This window comes from Trachurus trachurus (assembly GCF_905171665.1).
Source record: "Trachurus trachurus genome assembly, chromosome: 13".
In the NCBI taxonomy this organism is placed as follows: Eukaryota; Metazoa; Chordata; class Actinopteri; order Carangiformes; family Carangidae; genus Trachurus; species Trachurus trachurus.
In genome coordinates this window covers 24567724-24587399 of record NC_139892.1, presented here as the reverse complement: position 1 = coordinate 24587399, position 19676 = coordinate 24567724, and the positions used below count along the sequence as shown (strand labels likewise).

The window sequence follows — 19676 nt, the reverse complement described above, 5'->3', positions numbered from 1 at the left end:
AGAAGAAAAAAGAGCAAGAGGCAGATGCAAGTAATGGGGGGAACTAAAAAAAGGTGAAAGACACAGAGTAGCAGGATGGACAGAGAAAGGAGTAGTTTAGGGGTAGACGGAGAGGTTGTAGTGAGAAAAGATGGCAAGGTTTTTTTTACCAGGATGGCCCTTGCTTAGCCTGTGCTGACGGACTTGTCGTCCTGAAGGCCTGAATGATTTATTAAAGCGAGGAGTGGCAGAGGAGAGGGCAGCCAGGCAAGTTCTGATTAACTAGGGGAACGAGGGAGGACAAGCACTCCTCTATTATTCATTACTCCACAGAGTGGGAGAATGGCTAGAATAGCCGAGGTAGGGAAAGAAAGACAGACAGATAGTAAGAAAGAAAAGAAGACACAGAAGTGGACTGGGCATATTTTGAAGAGTGTTTGATCCAGTTCTGGTAAAATTATATTTAGGTTGTTTTTGGTTCTTAGTGTGCGTCCTTCATGCAGGGCAGGTTGGGCTCAGTGAAGCTCTCTGTGTTGTCTGCTCACCTCAGTGTCTGAGTGAATGTGGAGCATGCATGCAGAAATGCAGACCCCCACCACACACACACACACACGCACCGGGTCCCGCTCCAAGGCAGTTTGCTGGCTGTCATGTGCAATACTCACAAATACAGGGAGACATCAGTCCAGCTCTGGCCTGCATTGACATGGTATACACTGTGACTGCGTCCATCACCCAACTGTTGTCGCAGCCATGTAGAGCCACAGAGACAGACACATACACACGTTTGATGTGTCTGAATAATGAACCGTAGCTCTTGTTGAGATCACATTATAAGATACTTTCCTGCTGCTGGTCTGACAGAACCAATCTCTTCAGAAGTACAACTGAGAGGGCCATCTGTTCAATACTTTAAAAGCAAAAACATACAACATTGATGACCAGTGGGTCCCTGGGTTGCCATCTTACAGAGGCATCATATATCCCAGTCATGTCTACAACAATGTCTGTGTGTAAGGATACAAGTTTGTTGCCATTTTTAAAAAAAAGCTACATATTCACAAACAAAAAATATGAAACGAATCCCTCTGTAATGTATGTTCCTTCATGATCACCACAGAATTCAGATTGTACTGTAAGCGCTACTTGCTGTCAGTCAGGACAGGTATAATAGAGCACATTTGACATGGTTGAGCAGTTTATAGATTATCATTGCATTCCTCTGGCAGGTATCCCATCAAAAAGAAAATTGTGCCGTGCTCTCAGAAAGGCATTCCATTCCCTCGATCACACTCTTTATTTCTCTTCATTCAATTTTCCTATCCTGCTATGTCATTGTCACAGGTTCCCCATTTCTCTGTGCACCCTCCACATTCCTGCTCTTAACTTTATGGCACTTAAAGCCCATCTGCTCTTCGTGCTCTGACGTGTTTATTTGAAAGCAGCAGTCGAGGGACGGCCTGTCGTGTCAAGTGGGGTTCAGACCCTGATGGGCCAAAGAGCCTGGCTCCGATAATGACCGGCATGTCTGAAATCACAGTGTGTTTGTGTGTAGGTGGGAAGGTGGGGAGTGGGAGCAGGGAGACTGAAGTGAATGCAGTGAGGAGAATGAGAACGAGACAAAAATAAAAATGTGCAACCATGCCGCAGACTGGGCGAGCAACCGCACTCCCCCGCCATCCTGAACCAGCTGGCTGCAGACCACGTCAATAACAGTTCATTTTGCTCCATCGTGGTTATAATGGGGTTTCAATGAGGCATCAAATGAGTTCTGCTCGAACAAAATCACTGTTTGGTGCAAAACCCCTCGCTGCTGCAGGCACAGTTCTTTCTCTAGTGCAGCAGTGTCAAAGAGCAACACTGAGAAAGAAGTGCCTTCAGCATGACAGAGTGTTTGTGCACACGTGGCCACAATGAAAATGTGCATTCGCAGTTTCAGACCAGTCCGAGAATCAGTGAAGCCAGAAACTCCTATCCACACTGTATAGCAGAGAGATTATGTATGTATCTATGAGAGAGATGCAATGTTTGATTGTCACGGTCCTCATACACCTCTCAGAAATGTAGTCGTTACAGTTGCACTGGAAGTATACTGATAGCAGTGGCTGCAGTAATTAAACACTGGAGCCTAAACAGTTTGTCTTGTGACCCTTTACACTGACATAATGATTTGCCAAGACTCCATAGGAAGTTTCCTTTTCTCTGAGTAGCTGTTCGAGGTGTGAGGAAGCTAACATTTCTCACAATAAAATGATAACAACTGTGTCAGTGAGTGTAATCTATAAAGCAGAAATATGTTGTTGTTGTTTTTAGAATCTCATGATCATCCTAGATATTTTTCTCTTATGTCATAATAGACCAAAGTATTACTTTATAGAATAGGTTATGATGGGGCGGTGCATGGCGCAGTGGTTACGGCGGCGGCCCCATGTAGAGGCTACAGTCCTCAACGCAGGCGTCCCCGGTTCGAATCCCGCGTCGGGCAGACCTTTCCTGCATGTCATTCCCCCTCTCTCTGCCTCTCCCTTTCCTGTCTATCTATACTGTGTGCTATCAAATAAAGGCAAAAACGCCAAAAAAATATACTTAAAAAAAAAGAATAGGTTATGATGAACAAAATGTTTTTCTTTCCGTGCCAAAAAAATAATAATCTATGCAATCACTTTATTTTACATCTACTTGCTTGGTTAGCTGTTGACTTGGATCAAAAAATATGATGTTGTATGAAAAAAGATTCAACTTAACGTGGACATTTTTGCAGTGTTCGCTCCTTTTCCACACCAGGGCACTCCAGGCCGATCTGTTTCAGCTGAACATTATGTATGCTGCCACAGGCCAGTGGACAGTTCAGTTCGCTTAAATCTCCTGAATTATTCACCAGAAAATCTAAAACACCACATTAGCTCGCCACAGCTACTCACCACAGTGTGTGTAAATCTTTGATGCGTGTCTGTGTCTCTGTGTACATCATCATTTGTTTTTGTGATCTACATGAAATAAAATTCAAAGAAAGACATTTGAGGGGAGTCAGCTTCAAACAACGCTGCACTAATCTTCCTCAGGGATTGTGATGAAACACACGTGTTGGTGTTTTCTTAACACCAGTGGGGTCCAGATAGTGTGCAGCTCAAAAGGCTTGACTCAGACCTAATTAAAAAATATGAATCATGTGTGTAGTCTTTTCTTTTAGTAATTACACTTATGCATAATAGTAAAGCTAATTGATTCATTAAGAATCACAGCAGTCGCTTGGGTGCTCTGTGGTCTAATAGATGAAGAGAGGGAGAAAAACTGTGAGAACAAAATATAACTTCAAGGAGTTGTGAACAAAGTGCTGTGAAGATTTAATAACAATGTACAACACAGGAATAAGACTGCACAAAACACTTTTGATAAATGCCATTTCACTGTATATTAGTTTTCATTTGCTGCTAGTATTGTAAAATGTAAATTCCTGTGATGGTGCTGAATTTATACTTGACTATACAGTGTCATCTGCTGGCCAGTAAAGAGCATTTCACAGTCTCATTTTTTTTTTGGCCACAAAAGCATTAATGGGAAAAAAAACCTTTGCAGTGGAACCCAGAAAACATGTAACTCATTTATTGAATGAATTCTTAAACATTTGGTCACCGTGTGCCCCTGTGCGTTGCACTGAACAACATAAAAAAAAGACAAGACAAATCCATCATCAAATACTCATTCAACCACAGTAAATATAAACACATCCACAGAATGACCAGTTTCATTATTATAGAAAACACAAATGTTCTCATTCAAATGGGATTAATTCGCACAGGCAGCATAAAAAATATACCATAGGGCCAATAGTGAGTTAAAAACCAAGTGGAAATAAGCCAAATGTGGGCTGATTTAATAACCATAGAAACTCTGCAGGCACACTGGTAAGTAAAAGTCACTCTTCAAACATCTTAACAGGCTGGTAAAATTACAGTAGCTGCATCCCATTTACCTATATTGAGCGACAAAGACACTTCTAACAGAATGAAAGCTTCAAATCGAGCTCCATAACGAGTGTACTCCCGTTCCCATAATAACTGGGTTGATTTTGCTATTATTGAAGCTGTCCTTTCTAAATTAAGCAATTGTGTGTCATGTCATGTTGTCGACAGCATGCAGCTATATTGACCTTTCTGATGAATGGACCGAACAGCAACAACCACTGTTTGTGTTCTCATTAGTGACCAGCAATGACTAACTGGAACAACGGGGAAAATGGCCCTTTTCTAACCTTTGGACACACACACACACACACACACACAGCTCAACAGATTAACACGGTACAGCATTGGAGCTTTATGAGACAAAATATCCTACAGCAGAGCCAGCTTGAGTGTCGTCTATAAAGATTTATCTTTGTCAGTAACGCTAAAATGAATACGGAGACATCTCCTTCAACTCTCCTTGAATGACAGATCAAAAACATTTCTCATGCCTTGCAGCATCGCAGCCTTTTCATAATCGCACAGGCACACTCCTTTCAAACAACAGTGTGACACACACAGATTATCTGAGACAGTCCTCTGCAAGAGTTTGACTAAAGCTGATCATCAGGAGACCACTCAGCAGAGAGATTTTGGCCGAACCTTTGGGAAAAGCTGAAAAAACAAAACAAAAAACATTCATAATCATTCAATTTTTCTTTACTACGAACAGCACTGTACCAAAAACAAATGAAGTCAGTGAAGGCAACACTGTTCATGAGGAACTGACATCTTACCCCAAAGTAGTTGTTTGGAACCAACCCCTCCCTGCCGCAGAGCGAGGCCCACCACCAGGGTGACCCCTCAGGTTTCTGCAGGATAGTGACCATGTCTCCCTCTTTGAAGCTCAGCTCATCAGCTGCCTGAGCAGGGTAACTCCACAGAGCATACAGCACCCCGCTGTTCTCCGCCCCCATGGCCTCCTCCACACCTGTTATCACAAAGAATACAATAGGTGTGTTGTGGCTTCATTTTCTGACAGAAAAACCTTCAACAACCAGAAAAAACATGTAAAGTTTTAGCGTGATAGATTCTTTACAAGTGCTATCAAGTGTTAGAATGTAAAAATGTGGATTCAGTAATGAATAAACACTATTTTGCCAGGACAGCATGTCCAGAACCGTCTCTGTTCCCATTTGTTCTCACTCTGGATGAGAATCTAAACAAAGAGGGTATATTGTACGTAAACTTATTGTTTTCATTTTAGCATTAGCTGTATTACATGCTATGTTATGTATGAAATGTATTAAATGAGAAATAGGAGACTAAGCTTAAAAACATGATCATATGAAGTGTGGCAGATGACACCAACTGTCACATGTGTCATCTCATGAGTCATCCTATTATGGCTGATGTTTAGATGTTAATATTACAGAGTCATTGGGTGTGTGTGTGTGTGTGTGTGTGCATGTGTGATGCATTTGTAGGTGCAGTTGCCTCACCCTTCAGGAAACTCTCGCACTCCTCAAAGCCAACGGCGTAAGGATCACACTTCTGGGAGGCAATTGCGCCATCGCTCTCCGTCATGGCCATGACGGCAGCTCCATTCCTCACCAAAAACTCACACAGAGGACGATCGTTGCAGGAGGCTGCACAGTGCAGTGGAGTCCTGTGGGCCCACAAAACAACTGAAATTAAATACATCATGGACACGAGGTAAAGTGCTAAAAATATCCAAGATTTATTGTGACCTTCACTGGGCTATGAGAAAAGCTTTAAAGAACCTTTAAAAACGTGTCATGCCACCTTCACTGCTGGTTTACACAAACTTCCCCCAGAGGTCAAAGTCAATAAGAGAGAGTATAAAGATGTAAAACAGTATGTAAATATTTACCAGCCATGGCTATCTGGTGCGCTGACATTGGCTCCAATGCGAACAAGGAAATCCACCACATTGTAATGGCCTCCGCAGATGGCATTGTGAAGGGCGGTGATTCCTTCGTCATTGGGTTGGCTGGGATCGTTCATCTATGGAAAACATATGAGTGAATTAATTGATTCGCTGAAATTAAATATATTACCATCATCCCTCAAGTATCCTTACACATCAGGTTATGTGGTGCTAAACAAAGATATGTTTCTATTATAATTTGCTCCTGGATGGAAATAGAGGCTGCTGTACTGAGGAACATTCAGGCAAGGAAGAAGCAGAGTTGTGCTGAACAAACATTGGACTGCATGCTCAACATTCCTGCCCCAGGACAATGTGAGTTAAATATAACATATATTTTACTGCTTCTCACTATAAGTTTGGAACAAGGCTTTTCTGTCTCACTATAGATATGTATAGTTAGTGCTGAGGATAAGTAAGGTAAACATCGTAACCAAAATGAAAAATGCATAGCCCATTATTGCCTCAATTTAAAGTGTGAAGCATTATTATTTACTATTCACATTATTATTGGATTTCTTTAAATGGATTGGACCCCAGATACATGCCTGCTTTATGATATTTGCTTTGCTTACTGAATCAAAGCTTTATGGATTTATGGGTTTGTATTTAAGGTTTACTATTAGTCCAAGTAGAAGGAGCAGCAGTTGTGGTGGTTGTGCAGTAGTTGAAGTAGTGGCAGATACTGTACACACACACACACACACACACACACACACACACACACACACACACACACACACACACACACACACACACACACACACACACACACACACACACACACACACACACACACACACACACACACACACACACACACACACACACACACACACATTCACAAACACACACCTCCTGCACTGCTTTCTGCACTGTCTCCAGTTCTCCGACCAGCGCTCCATCGAGCAGCAGGACCAGTGGACTGAGCCGAGCTCGATTCCCAGTACCTCTGCGCTCCCGATTGGACCGCCGCAGAATAGAATGGTAGCTCTGAAGGGACAAAAAGGATGCTCAGTTCTAGTTCAAGTCAAACACTAACTACTGCAAATAATCCAAAGTTATAGGATCTTTAATAACACTGTATTTCTGCTTATGATAATGACATCATCATTTGCTGTGAGTGTCTTACTCTGAAGTCGTGGGGAATCAGTGACGATGTCTGGGGCAGAGGGGCCGGTGGTGTGGCAGCATCCTCTCCATCAGAGGAGCTGCTGGTCTCACTGCCTTGTTCGCCCTTATGGCCTCGAGCCTTCCTCTGGAAAAGCTTGTTGATGAGACTTTTGTACTGGTTCGGCTGATAGTGCGAGGCTCTCTTCAGGGGCTGCGACTGATCCACGGAGCCCCGTCTCTTCAGGGCCCGAGGGATTTCAGATCGGATACGTAGCAGCTCCTCCAGGCTAGGGATCTCCTGGACCTGGGACTCGGGGGCCACGACCGGCTGCAGCCTGGTGGGGCTCAGGGGTCGGGGAGCACGCGGCATGCCCTGCTCCATACCGCCCACTGGCACCGGCATGCTGGGGCTCTCAGGGATCACTGGGATGTGATGAACCATGTCCAGCCGCTCTAACTCTGCATCTATATCTCCAGCGTTCAGCACTGTGAAGATCGATATCACACCGCATTTGCATTACAAAGATAGCTGAACACAGATCCTGTGAGCCTAGAGAGTGTGGAGATATTTAATGTGTTTTACCATCGCTGTATATGGCTGGCTGTCTCAGCTCAGCTGGGTGTTGCTGAGGATGGTGCACAGGTGGGTGAAAGAATTCCCTCAGGACTGGTAGAGGTTGGTACGGCCCCATGTCCCCTTCTCCTCCCAGGACTCTGGGGTGGTGTGTCGCCATTGCTCCCCAATGAGGGTTTTGGAGGCGCATGATGACGGAGAGTGGGATGGGTCTGCGCTGACGGGACTGAATAGAAGTGGGGGGAATTGAAATGCGGGAGATGATGGGCTGAGGGTAGTAAGGGGAGTGGACTGGAGATGATAACTCTGGAGGTACTGTTATGCGTGCGTTACGCGGAAGAGAACCTGGAGAATAGGGGAGAGTTTGAGAGCGAGGATCCTGGAAAGTAAAAAATAAAGAGAAATGAATTCTTGCTAATGCCTATCCAATGAATCAGATACAATGTGAGAGGTCTCTGGTGGTTTCAAACCACACAGTTAATTCTGCAGCTATGCACATGTCAGCTGCTAGCAGCAACAGGCTGTGATTAATCTGGTCAGCACCAAATTGTAGAACAGAGTGAAACAATAAGGAACACTTGACTTGTGTCTGCTGGGAGGCAGCTATTTCCTGACAAAACACAATGATCTTCTGTCCCACAGAGGTTAATATACCTTTAAAAGAGACACTATAATTTCAGCTTGATTTGAAGTTCGAGCACAAGAGGTGGGTGTTCACTAAACATGACAATTCTTATCTCCATCTACAGTTTGTTCACCCTGATTTAACCTGTGAACAACAATATCAGATGAAATGTTTGGCTACTCGCCCTGGACACACATTTGTGGCTTCTCAAGAGCGAGGTGGAATGGCCAAAGATATCTGCATATCTCTTTTAACAACAACACCCACCTTTTTGGGGCTTGATACTGGAGGAGGTCCATCAAGGTTGGATTCCATCCAGCTGCTATTTGGCACAGTTTGTCTCCACTCTGTCTCTGCAACAGGAAATGCAGAGTGAAGGCAGAGAACCAGTGCTCTTAAGGTCAGAACATAAATACTTGAACTTGTTCCATGACTTGGCACCCAAAACAAAACAACAGAAAAGTAACAGAAATCTGCCTACTGTCATAGGTGTGGTGAGGTTTTCTCTCATAGGACACATCCAGATCTGTCTCATTCCACCTACTTGGACTTTTTTTTGGCAGACTGTCGTCTGAGAGAGAGAGAGACATGAATCAGATAGAGGATGAAAAGAAGAAAGAAGGAGAGACAGAGACAATCCCTTAAGAGTACTGAAACATCAAACTCATAAATGTAATATATAAATTATTCTAGGAGGGTTGGCAGAGTGACACAAAGCACTCCTCATTTTTTCACTGGTAGGTTGAACTGTATTTACAATGTTTTTTTGTTTTAATGTTTGACAAGTGGCAAAAATTAACTATTTACAATGTATTTATTTATTTTAGTTTGACAAACTGGACCATTAACCTGTACTTCTATGAAGCCCATTGATACTATTTTATTTGCATGTGACTAATATCTTTACTGATCATCTCCCTGCGTCTAAACATTCAGGATGACAACAATGCAAATATGGAGATTTTTGATTGGCCCACATCTTACTATATTACTGCTGGATAACTACAGCCACTCACCAGATTGCCTGAAGCCAAAATTTTTTGGGAGCGTGTTGGACATTGGACTGAAAGCCAGTGGAGAGGGGCTTCTGTCCGGCCGAGGCGACCTGCGACCCCTCTGGCTGTTGTCATAAGGACTCAGCAGTTTCATGGGGGAGTGCAGTAAAGGAGAGCGAGGTGGCTGGTCAAAATGTTTGTGGCTGGGAGATGGGCTTCTCTCTTTGTAACTGCTGGTTGAACCTCGTGGGCTCCTGTTGTAACGAGAGGGGGAATTGCGTCTCGGCGTGTGGGGTGAGCCTCTGGGGCTCCTCTGGCTGTATGTCGAGTAGCTGTCGGATCCGGTTTGAGAATGTGAAGAGCGGGCTGTCTTGGGGGATGAGATTGGGTTGGTTGTGAAGACAGGGGACGATGGGACGCTTTGATTGCTGTAGATGGTGGAGTCCAGGGGACGGGAGGATGTTGACCCCGGGGAGAAAGGAGCAGAGCTGGAGCTGCCATTACTGCTGCTGCTTGACAGCCGTGAAGTGACGAAGTTGTTGCTGGACTGAGGCGTCTCTGTGGTGACTGAAAAGCTGATCTGCTGGGAAAAGGTTATAAACTGTTAAAACGTGTAAAGTGGCTACAGTATTGGATCGTGACATTTGAGCATTATATCATTTTAATTAAGATCAAGATTATTATGTTTGTATTAAAACAATTCTACATCCATGGGTTTTTCACAGCAGCCAAAGGCTGGGACAGATGGGATATGATGTTGTTATTAATTGACTGTGGGTAAAGTAGTGGATCATTTCAGGAAGAACATGGGCAGATGAACCTCAGGAACCCATTTTAGCTTTTTGAGGAAGATGATGAAAGAAACCTTCAAATGGAAAAACCAGATGCTGGTGGCATGAGGGTCGAGCTAGGACGGGGTGCAGGAGTTAGTCAAGAGACACTCTCACATGTACATTGCAAGTACTATGAGGAATATGATTCAAAACGTCTGCAAATAAACCATTAAAAGGAGAAACCAGTGCTCATGGTCTGTGTATGTTAGTCTGTCTGCATGTGTGCGTACCTGGGGCCCAGAATTTGTATTGTTGTTGTCGGTGGAGGCCTCCTTCAGCATGTCATTAAACTCTCTGGATAACTCATCTGCTGCAGCCAGCGATGCGTTTAGGTCATCGTTTATGCTCTGGACTGAACATAAACCACATGCATACCACAGACAGTTAGCAAAGGATATAACACCCATGTGAACAAATTAAACAGTGAGCCAACAGGACAAATCAGAGGTTTGTGGAAACTTACACAGCATGTTGGTGCCATAGCTTGTCTGAGAACTCATGGCTGTGAGAAAGCAGGGTTCTGCTCCTGGAAGACATAACCACCACAGCTTTTAGGAAGGAAAATCCTTGAACCATTTTCGACTAACAATGTTTTTACAAAAGTGTGAGCTGTATGTGCATTCAGCGTAGACACTTTACAGGACTCTCGCTCGGCTCCTCCCTAGGATAAAACGCAACAGCACAAAGATACTCACGAACAAGCTGGGTTCTCCAACTTTGATCTAGGTTTGGTCTTGCTGTGTCAAACCTTATGCCATCCCCTTAGGCACTTGACAGAGAGCCAACTATTTGTGAACACACAACTTGAATATTCTTCATGTCAAAACAAGTTAGAGTTATATATCAACTGCAAAGAGACATACATACTTATAGGCAATTGATTTCTGTGAATATGGTGGCTGTCTGTCCTGCATGCTGACTCAAACACAATCTCTGAGACACCAGGTGTTCCAGCTGACAGCACACATGACTAGTCTGTCTAAATGTCTGCGTAAGTGGATGACATATTACAGATTATACCACTACTCCAGACAATTACGTATCCCAGCACGTCACTTGTCAAGCCTGGGAGCAAAATGATACCCAGCCAGTGTGTCATCTATCTCTTGGATCTCTGCTCATCCATATAATCTATAGCCTATGTCACAAGAGAGATAATGTATACTTTGTAAGACTTTGTTGAAATAAAAGAATAAGAGAAAAAAGCAATTCAAGGTCCTACATTAACAGTGTGAAAGTATCAAAGCCCCAGTCCAAAGAAAAAACGCACACAGCCTGTATAGAAACGAAGTCTAAAAAAACAGTCGTCAAAAGACTTCTGGAAAACCAACTGCTGAAGGCAGCGAGGGGGACCACCTGGACCCACCATCCAACCTTGCAGGATTTGATTTCTCAGAGTGTTTTAGCTGAAATCTGCGTTGTTTTTATTACATCGCTCAGAAAAAAGTCAGCAAGTCAGAAGAGAGTCTCAGGGCCTTAGTTATATAGGACATTTAATAATGTACAGAAACTTTTGTTCATAAATGGGCAATATCTAGATAAAATAAAAATGTAATTAATCTGTTGTTTCCATTAGATAGTAAATATGTGCATTTTTAGGCCAGTAAAATATCCATGTATTGTCATTAAATCAAATGTTTATCACAGTATATTGCACCATCCTCCCACACCTGTCTCCCATTTACAGCGTTGCTTTAACAAATTATGCCATGAAAGTTTGGTAACAGACAGAAAGTGAGGTCTGTTTTTCTGACTGTGGAAAAACAAGGAACCCTCTGTCCCTGATGATTCAGCAGCTTGGCCTGCTGTGTGACCACTTACCATCACTCTGGGCTAATTTGGTACAGTTCCCACTTCAAAAAACTAACTGGGGCCACACTTACACTATATTATGTCATCAATTTGCTTTATTTAGAGTATTACAACAAGTGTGTTTGTTTCTTCTTGTACCTGTTGTTGCTGCTCCTGACATAACCTGTCAAGATGTTATTCGGTAAGAATTACCCTACCTTTTCCATGGAAATCTTCTGTTATTGAATCTACCTTTTTCCCAGAGAAAAAATAAATCTTAGAATATCTCCAAATCTGTCTCCTCAAGTTGTATCTTGCCAGGTTATACCGAAACAGAAAACAAGATCTGGTTCATGTAACACTGATTTGAAGTTCTGAGAGAATTTTCTTACTTATAACAGATGTTGGAGTGTGCCCTCTTTCTTAGACTTTTTGTATACAGCATGTTTTTTATCATCTCTGCAAATCTTTCACAGAGAGAGGGCGGTAGTGGTGGTAGTTATCTTAATTTCATTGTCATTAGGCCTGATACAAAAGCTGTTTGTAGTGAAAGATCGTAAGCACCTTTATAGCTAGACCAACCTTAATCAATCTCTGGCACTTCCCTGTCATTCCCCGGAGTCAGACATTAGCCTCAGGAAAGAAGAACGTGTGAAGACATCAAATTGAAACACACATTTCACGGCCATAATGTTGTTCACAATGTGTGCCGCGCTGTACTTGGAGCTGGGACTTGCTGTTCTGGTGACAGGCTCACATTCCTCACCACTCCTCCCAGTGAGGCATTCACCTCACAGTGTCTGGGACTCTTATCGCCGTCGAGAGCAGCTCACACAAAATGAGATTACACTCTCACTGACTCACAAAGGTCAGGTCGATCACTCACTCACACAACTCTCTCTCTTCCTGCCCTACAATTCACTCACCCCACCCTGTCCTCCCTCTGACACTCTTCAGTGTGGGTGGCACTCTTTAGTTTTCTCTACCACTATCACTTCCCTAAAACTAAGTTCATATAATTTCATATTTGGATTTCAACAATCACTTTGTGTTTGTTTAAGAGGTTTATCTTTCTCATTACTTAAGCGTTGTTCTTCTGTATTAACATGTCTGAACACCCAAGTAAATATGAAGTTAATTACTTAATGAGGATAAAGCCCTTGTGACAGCATGTAATTGTTACTGTCAATGTACTGTTAGAAGTTAATACACATGTTTATACACAGCTTAAAGGTTTTACCTCATGACTTTAAACATCTCTGTGTATTTTTACCACCATGTTCAGTCCATTCTGGATTGGCTTGTGTCTTTGTAGGTTTTCTTGTTGTCATTTGGTGGTTTTGAATCAATTGGATTTATTCAAAATCTCCTAGGTTCTGTTTTGTATGAAGGTGTCAGGGATTTGCATCTTGACTTCCCTTTTCCTCGTCTCTTATCAACATATTTTGCTATTGTGTATAAGGTTAAATAGTTTTCTAGGGTGAACTTCTTCTTAAAGCACTGAAGAAAAAAAAACATGTGAAAATTTAAGGTGGACTCACAGCTTGTGGTTGCTGCAGTGGTGCTGCCCTCTGGACTGGGTTCGCTGACCTACTGCTGCACTTGAGCTGCTTTCTCAAAAGAGATGTTTCTTGAAAAACCTCATAACCATTTTCTCTCCAGTTCTTTCCCAGTGCTTACATTACAATGTCAGCTGGTTTCGACCATTTTAACATTCCTCAATTAGCTCTCTGGAGTGGTAAAGTCAAGATGAAAGCCCCGAATGAGTGCTAAACTCCTTAACTTGGCAGCTCAGAAACTTTGCTCACAGACGCTCAGAAAAGCATATGATACTGTGGAAAGCAGAGGGGAGGTTCAAAGATTAAAGACAATAATCATTAGTTCTGAAGAATGCCAGGGTGTGTCTGACCAAGATGCCGTCCCTCCTCTTTTCCCTTTCCTTCTACTTCACCAATGATCCATGATTACACATCAAACTGATTTTCTAGTTTCTGCTCAACTCCTGATTTCCATTCAGGCGTTTGTAAGCTTCCTCCCTCTCCTGTTACACAATTTCATATCCTTCCTGCAGACCTGCTGTCTGGCTTTGTCTTAGTTCACTCTTGGTAGGGAACTTGGCTGAATCCGAACAACAAAAGAATTCCTGTGATATGACTTGAAGCTTCCCTTTGTGATTTACTTTTCTTTTTTCTTTGTCAAGGAGTACTAAACTCTAATCCTGGCTGTGTCTTGTACCACTCAAAAAATAAACTAAATTACCACTTAAGTACCACTGGTGGATAAACCTGCTGCCGATCCCCACAGTTGTGATTTCACAGGGCTGTGGTGATACACTCTCTTGAGCTCTCAGGGAAAACATAAACCCTGCTATTCAAATCTTATTTTCACAAGCTTTCTCAGCTATTCTTGCACAGAACTTGATTCTACATGAATATAATCGATATGCAGTCACGTGACAATATTTTCATGGCAAAAGTCCAACGTCAAAGATAAAAACCACTGTAAAGTTTGCCCTGGGTCAACACTATCTATATAATGGGAGTCCTTTGATTTGAGCTGTTGATATTTAGGGATTCTGGCTAAAGATTGAAGCCAAAGCTAATTGTGCGAATGCAAATTGCAGGTGGCCACTATTGTGTAATTACTGCATCCAAATCAGGAACTTGTGTCATAGCATTCTAGGCAGGAGATCAGCCCGTGCGTTTGTGATTTTCATCTTCAGTAATTTGCCATAGGGTAAGTTCCCCAGAAAGGTTTATCCGTGGCACCTCACCTCAGGTTTTATTTATGAAACTATACTCAACTGAATCACATAAAGCTAAACTGATTATTTTTTTCTCCTGCTATACACCTTTGAGTTTTCTTTAATAATGCGTCCATGCTGACATATGAACTTCCATAAATAGCTCAAGGATTAATCATATCTTCTACTCCCAGATTTCATCAACTGAAAGCTTCTCGGATACAAAACTCCACCCAAAGTTTTTTTTTTTTTTTTTTTTTTACAATGCTGACACCCACATCTCTGACCCACTTAGTCACTGAAATGCTTAACCTGTCTCCCTGAAAAAATACACAAACAAGAGTGCGGCACATTTAACACATCAATGCAACTGTTATTGCCAAAAATACACACATAATGAAGCCCTATTTATAATATCGTCATAGAGCATGCCTAGACAAGGACCACGACCAAAAAATATTTCTGAGATGAATTCCCGACCGTGGTGCAACCTGCCTTCGCTCCTCTTTTGCTTCATGATGCTGCAGACTCTCCTTTGGCAAAGTGGCTTCTGGCACTTTGCTCGCTATCCTCTTCACATAGTGTTCTGCACAGTGTAAGGGGACATTTTGGTTTTGATCTGTTTAATTATCTTAGAAACAGGAATGACTGTTGAATCAATAAGGGTCAGCTGCTACTCTGAGTTATAGTTGATGTTGACAGTCACTTTGGAATGTCTTTTGGAATGACAATGGTATTTATATGTAGCCTACTTTGAACTGTTTGTTTATCTGTAACTATCTTGTATTTAAGGCTCAGTCATTCTGACAGTGGATGTTCAGACTCTTCAGACCTTTGTGGTTGAGAGAGGCTGCACCCTATTCGGCCGAATAGTAAGACTGTCTTTATTTTTATGATCGTTACTGGTTGTTCCCTTTGGTTAGAGGAAGGATTGTAATAAATTCTCAAAACCTCTGTGGGCCTCTGCTGTTTCTTATTCCTCGCCAGGGCAAAGTTTTTTGCCTCCTCACACAGCATGTGATTCAGGAATCTCTCAGTGCTACACAACATGACAGACATTTCTGGCAGGTTATATTGCCAATGTAATGCTAACTATGTGGCATGTTCATGCCGAGGAGTAAAGAAGAGGACAAAGCATGGCCACCATTACCAAGAGATGACAAACACTGTCTGCCAACTTGCATGTGTGTACATGCAAGTTGTAAATTTGGTGTTCTGGATGGTGTTCAAACCATTTCTCAGGTAACAGGCTACAGCCAGTGTGTGACACAATGCAGTCCAGCTGGTTTGAATAGAAAGCCAAGGCAGCACATCACACAGAGTGAACGAATGCCAACTAAATCCTCCTCTGACAGGAAGGTTTAGTTTGTTCACAAGTTACAGTTGTGTAACAATCAGTCTGGCTATTGACTTTGACAAATGAATTACCACTGTTCAACTGGCACCAACATTTACATTAGATATGCTGCACAAATATCATCATTCACAATCACATTATTACTATCATTGTCATCATCATAACCTCTGCAGCTCTTCCTTTGCATTTATACATCATAGCACATCAATAAGTGTAGGCCTATGTGTGGATATATATATTTTACACTCCTTCAATTGTGCTAATTGTGATTGTGCTAGTCCACGTGCCTCTGCAAGCAGCCCCTCCAGGACATATATGGGCAGGTAATACAGCAAGAATGGACATGAAGGGAACTCTGAATGTAGCCTATCATTGATGTTTTTTGTTGTAACAGGTCAGAGCAGGGTATGCATCCAGCAATAATATGATCCAACATAAAAGATCATAAAGGTGGTGGATGGGCTACCATCATTTAGGCTACTATTGATATAATCATTAGAGACCCCTTAAAATAGATTGAAAGGCCTGATGTGTTGTCAACAGCTGTATTATGACTTGTAGTAGGCTATAGGTATAGTCAGTCTGTCAGTGTCCAGCTGGATGTTGTAGTGCCACTATGTGACCGTGCTGAGAGAGCCATGCCAGGCAGGGATGGCAGCCCAACATCTGATTTCCATTAGTTTAAGAAGCTCCTCCTCGCGCGCAAGACCCCTCACAATGACCGAGGAGTCCGTGGAAACGACTGGCCTCAGGGAAATATGCGTTTTCCCAACAAGGGGCGCTACGAATAGACCCAAAAAACTTTACAAACGATGCACAAGTCGTAGCCTACGACACAAACATATTACACAACATAGGCTACTTAATCGAGAGTCTTCTATTCATAAATTTTAATCCCACACCGAGGTGCGTGGCGAATAAAAAAAAAAGTTTCTCACCTCAACAATGAAGTCCTTTGTTCTTTTGTCCGGGAGTAAAAAGAAAAGCTGAGCCCTGCTCAGAGTTTCTGGTCTTCCTGAAGTCTGCTCTCCTACACTGTGTTTGCCTCTTGTGGCGGTGGCTCCAGACATTTAGTCATAGCTGCGCAGCCGACTGAACTGACTGGAGTTATTTAGACTCTAGTCCAGCCCCTCTGATGTCTCCCTGTGAGCTACTGTAACCCGAGCCAGGTGTTTCTGCCACAGCTGGCCCAGGTATTAGCTATACAAGCCCCAGATTTTGAGCTCACATTTTCAATTGTCGTTTTCTTTGAAGTTGAATGCTACAGGAAGCCTTGAACAAACTTTCATTGTATGCTAGTGCAGTGCATTACAACGAGATAAAAAAAGGGGGACAAATAGGTGAACGATTGTCACCTGTAGGATATGCCAATACGTACATTTACAGTAAAAACAAACAAACAAAACATAATTCGAGTAGGTTAGTCTATTTTCTTACGGGCCTACAATTATGAATAGGCATATCTGTGAAGCACTTTGTGTTACAGTCTGTATGAAATGTGCTAGGCCTATATGAATAAAGTTTAAAGTTTAAGTTTATGTAGGCTAAAGGAAGCAATAGCCTACACAAGTGAGTAATTATTTTCAGCTACAATAATTAAGATAATATCCATCATATCCATATAATGTCATGTTACATTACTGTTCAGTCTTACGTTGCGGATGCGGATTGTGAAATCTACCCAGATCGACTGGTTTCAGTCGGTTTCCAGGTGAACCCATGGATGTACATGGGTGAACCAGGGCGGGATTGTTAGTCATCTATTCTAACGTCAATCATGTCACGCAGACAAAAACGTCACTGCGTACGCTATACGTACTCCACCCGTTAATATAATACATCCATGACTCCACCCCACGCTGGTGGAGCGTTTCCGCCAAGATGGTTGTCGGTGCCTTCCCCATCGCCAAGCTCCTCTACCTAGGAGTGAGGCAAATGAGCAAGCCTGTGGCGAACCGGATAAAAGCGGGAGCTCGGAGAAGCGAGTTCTTCAAAACCTATATCTGTCTGCCCCCGGCACAGAGTGAGTACAAGCCAACGGCTACAATGACCGCTAGATTTCAGTGTCAGACAACCGGACGGTAGGTGAGGCGGGGAAGGCTACAACAACCAATGAGATTGCGTCAGTCAAGACCGCTCAGCCAATCATTTTCACGGGTTAACGTGATCGACCAATAGCAGCCAGGGACGCTCGAAGAGGGCGGGTCTCGTCTGTCATTGAACGGGTTACACTATGAAGCCGTTGCTTTCCTTTTGACAGGACTATTGTGTGTTTTTCTTTTCTTTTCTGGAGTCCCTGTTGTTCATATTACAATATCAGGTCGAAGTATTTGAGTGCTCTGTTATTTAGAAATTCAGAAGTCGTTCAACACAATATCAGGCCAAAGTGATGTCAAATATTGTGCTGTTGTGCCAGAAAACTTTTTCTCATAAGTAGGCTATTAATTCGAATTCATATTTTTCATCTTCAAAATCTTTTGACCTAGTAAAACATAATGAAAAACATCAATAGTTTAATGTCCTCCAACTGACTATATCTATATATTTTCTTTTTATTAATTGAATAAGTTGTTCAGTTTTAAAAAAGATTGTTCATTGAGAACCAAATATATTTAGTTGTAGGTTACAATTGGCCATCAACATTTTCCTGCTCTAACTATTGTTATTCCATTAGCCCTTAAAAATCAGCTATCAGTCAAAAAGTAAAATTGTAAATTGAAAAGCCTGATTTTCATGTGCTTGTGTGTTGTATGTTGTCCTCGCAGTCTACCACTGGGTTGAGATGAAAACGAAGATGAGGGTCATGGGCTTTCGGGGTGCCACCATTAAGCCATTGAACGAAGACGCAGCCGCAGAGCTGGGCGCAGAGTTGCTGGGAGAGGCGATCATCTTTCTCATCGGTGGTGGATGTATGGTGCTGGAGTACAGCAGGCAGGCCTCCAACGCACGCCGCAAAGAGGAGGAGTTGAATGAGACCATGACAAGCCTACATACCCAAATCGCTGAACTAACACTTACTACAGAGACTCTAGATGCTCGGCTGAAAGAGGTCAACAGGCTTCTGCTATCCTTTCCTACTCCCACTCAAAAGTGATGAAATAAGTTCTTTGCTATGTGGCATGGCGCTGTTTGTTGATCTGTGTGAAGGAATAAGAGTGGACCAACATAGTGCCGCCATGTACACCCAGATGACAACCCTCCTTCACACACCCTGAACCCATTTGGGTGGAAGAGGTGGACAAGAGCATATCAGTGCACTATGAATTTGGGTGCTATCATTAGCTCATGTTTTGAGCAAATACGTAGTTGTAAAGGGGGATTGCTATGATATTCATAGTACATTTCTGTGGTTCATCTTCATTCATTACAAGATTTGACTATATATACATAAATAAACATGGGGTTAGACTTGAAAGTAAATATATTTGATAACAGCTACAACATCTTACTTTTTATTTTAGCAGTCCTCATGGACTTGATCACCATTGAAACTGATTTTCATGCTACATTGGCTTCAGTGGTGAGTGACTAAGTTATATAATGCCACTCAAAAAAGAAACAAAACGCCTGGCTACATAATGTCTGACAATAACACATTTTCATAGACATGCCATATTGTGTTAACATTGCAAGTCCCTCTTCTGGTTCATGTATATTGGATGTGATGACAATGGTAAAAGGAAGATGTTCAATAAAATTGTACGCTGTCTGTTAATTAATGGAGTTTGTGTCAAATTGCACACAATCATATGATCATTCCCACTTTACTCA

General features: G+C 42.4%; 2 protein-coding genes across 4 annotated transcripts; one reads left to right on the top strand and one right to left on the bottom strand.

Moving 5' to 3' along the window:
* Window positions 1-3335: 3335 nt before the first annotated feature.
* ppp1r13l (protein phosphatase 1, regulatory subunit 13 like) lies at window positions 3336-17675 on the bottom strand. 3 transcript variants are annotated; one of them, XM_083985369.1, is made up of 13 exons: window positions 17560-17675; window positions 10478-10540; window positions 10245-10366; window positions 9203-9764; window positions 8668-8757; window positions 8454-8539; window positions 7571-7940; window positions 7007-7473; window positions 6730-6867; window positions 5818-5951; window positions 5426-5592; window positions 4721-4914; window positions 3336-4598 (listed from the first exon to the last, which is right to left on the bottom strand). In XM_083985369.1, the coding sequence occupies exons 1-13, from the start codon at window positions 17663-17665 to the stop codon at window positions 4563-4565; spliced, it is 2535 nt and encodes an 844-aa protein (XP_083841495.1). In that variant the 5' UTR covers window positions 17666-17675; the 3' UTR covers window positions 3336-4562. The 3 variants fall into 3 exon arrangements, with proteins under 3 accessions (XP_083841495.1, XP_083841496.1, XP_083841497.1); XM_083985370.1 differs by having other exon boundaries at window positions 9203-9761; XM_083985371.1 differs by lacking the exon at window positions 17560-17675 and adding an exon at window positions 16844-17007.
* Window positions 17649-19608, top strand: opa3 (outer mitochondrial membrane lipid metabolism regulator OPA3). Its single transcript, XM_083985374.1, has 2 exons — window positions 17649-17928; window positions 18671-19608. The coding sequence occupies exons 1-2, from the start codon at window positions 17787-17789 to the stop codon at window positions 18997-18999; spliced, it is 471 nt and encodes a 156-aa protein (XP_083841500.1). The 5' UTR covers window positions 17649-17786; the 3' UTR covers window positions 19000-19608.
* Window positions 19609-19676: the final 68 nt, after the last annotated feature.

Bases quoted from the DNA above. Each gene is read 5' to 3' on its own strand.
- ppp1r13l (XM_083985369.1), bottom strand. From the start codon at position 17,665: ATGACTAACAATCCCGCCCTGGTTCACCCATGTACATCCATGGGTTCA. The intron at 7,474-7,570 runs GTAAAACACATT...CGATCTTCACAG, and splicing joins GCCAGCCATATACAGCGATG to TGCTGAACGCTGGAGATATA. The intron at 4,915-5,425 runs GTGAGGCAACTG...TTGTGATAACAG, and splicing joins GTGCGAGAGTTTCCTGAAGG to GTGTGGAGGAGGCCATGGGG.
- opa3 (XM_083985374.1), top strand. From the start codon at position 17,787: ATGGTTGTCGGTGCCTTCCCCATCGCCAAGCTCCTCTACCTAGGAGTG. The intron at 17,929-18,670 runs GTGAGTACAAGC...TTGTCCTCGCAG, and splicing joins CTGTCTGCCCCCGGCACAGA to TCTACCACTGGGTTGAGATG.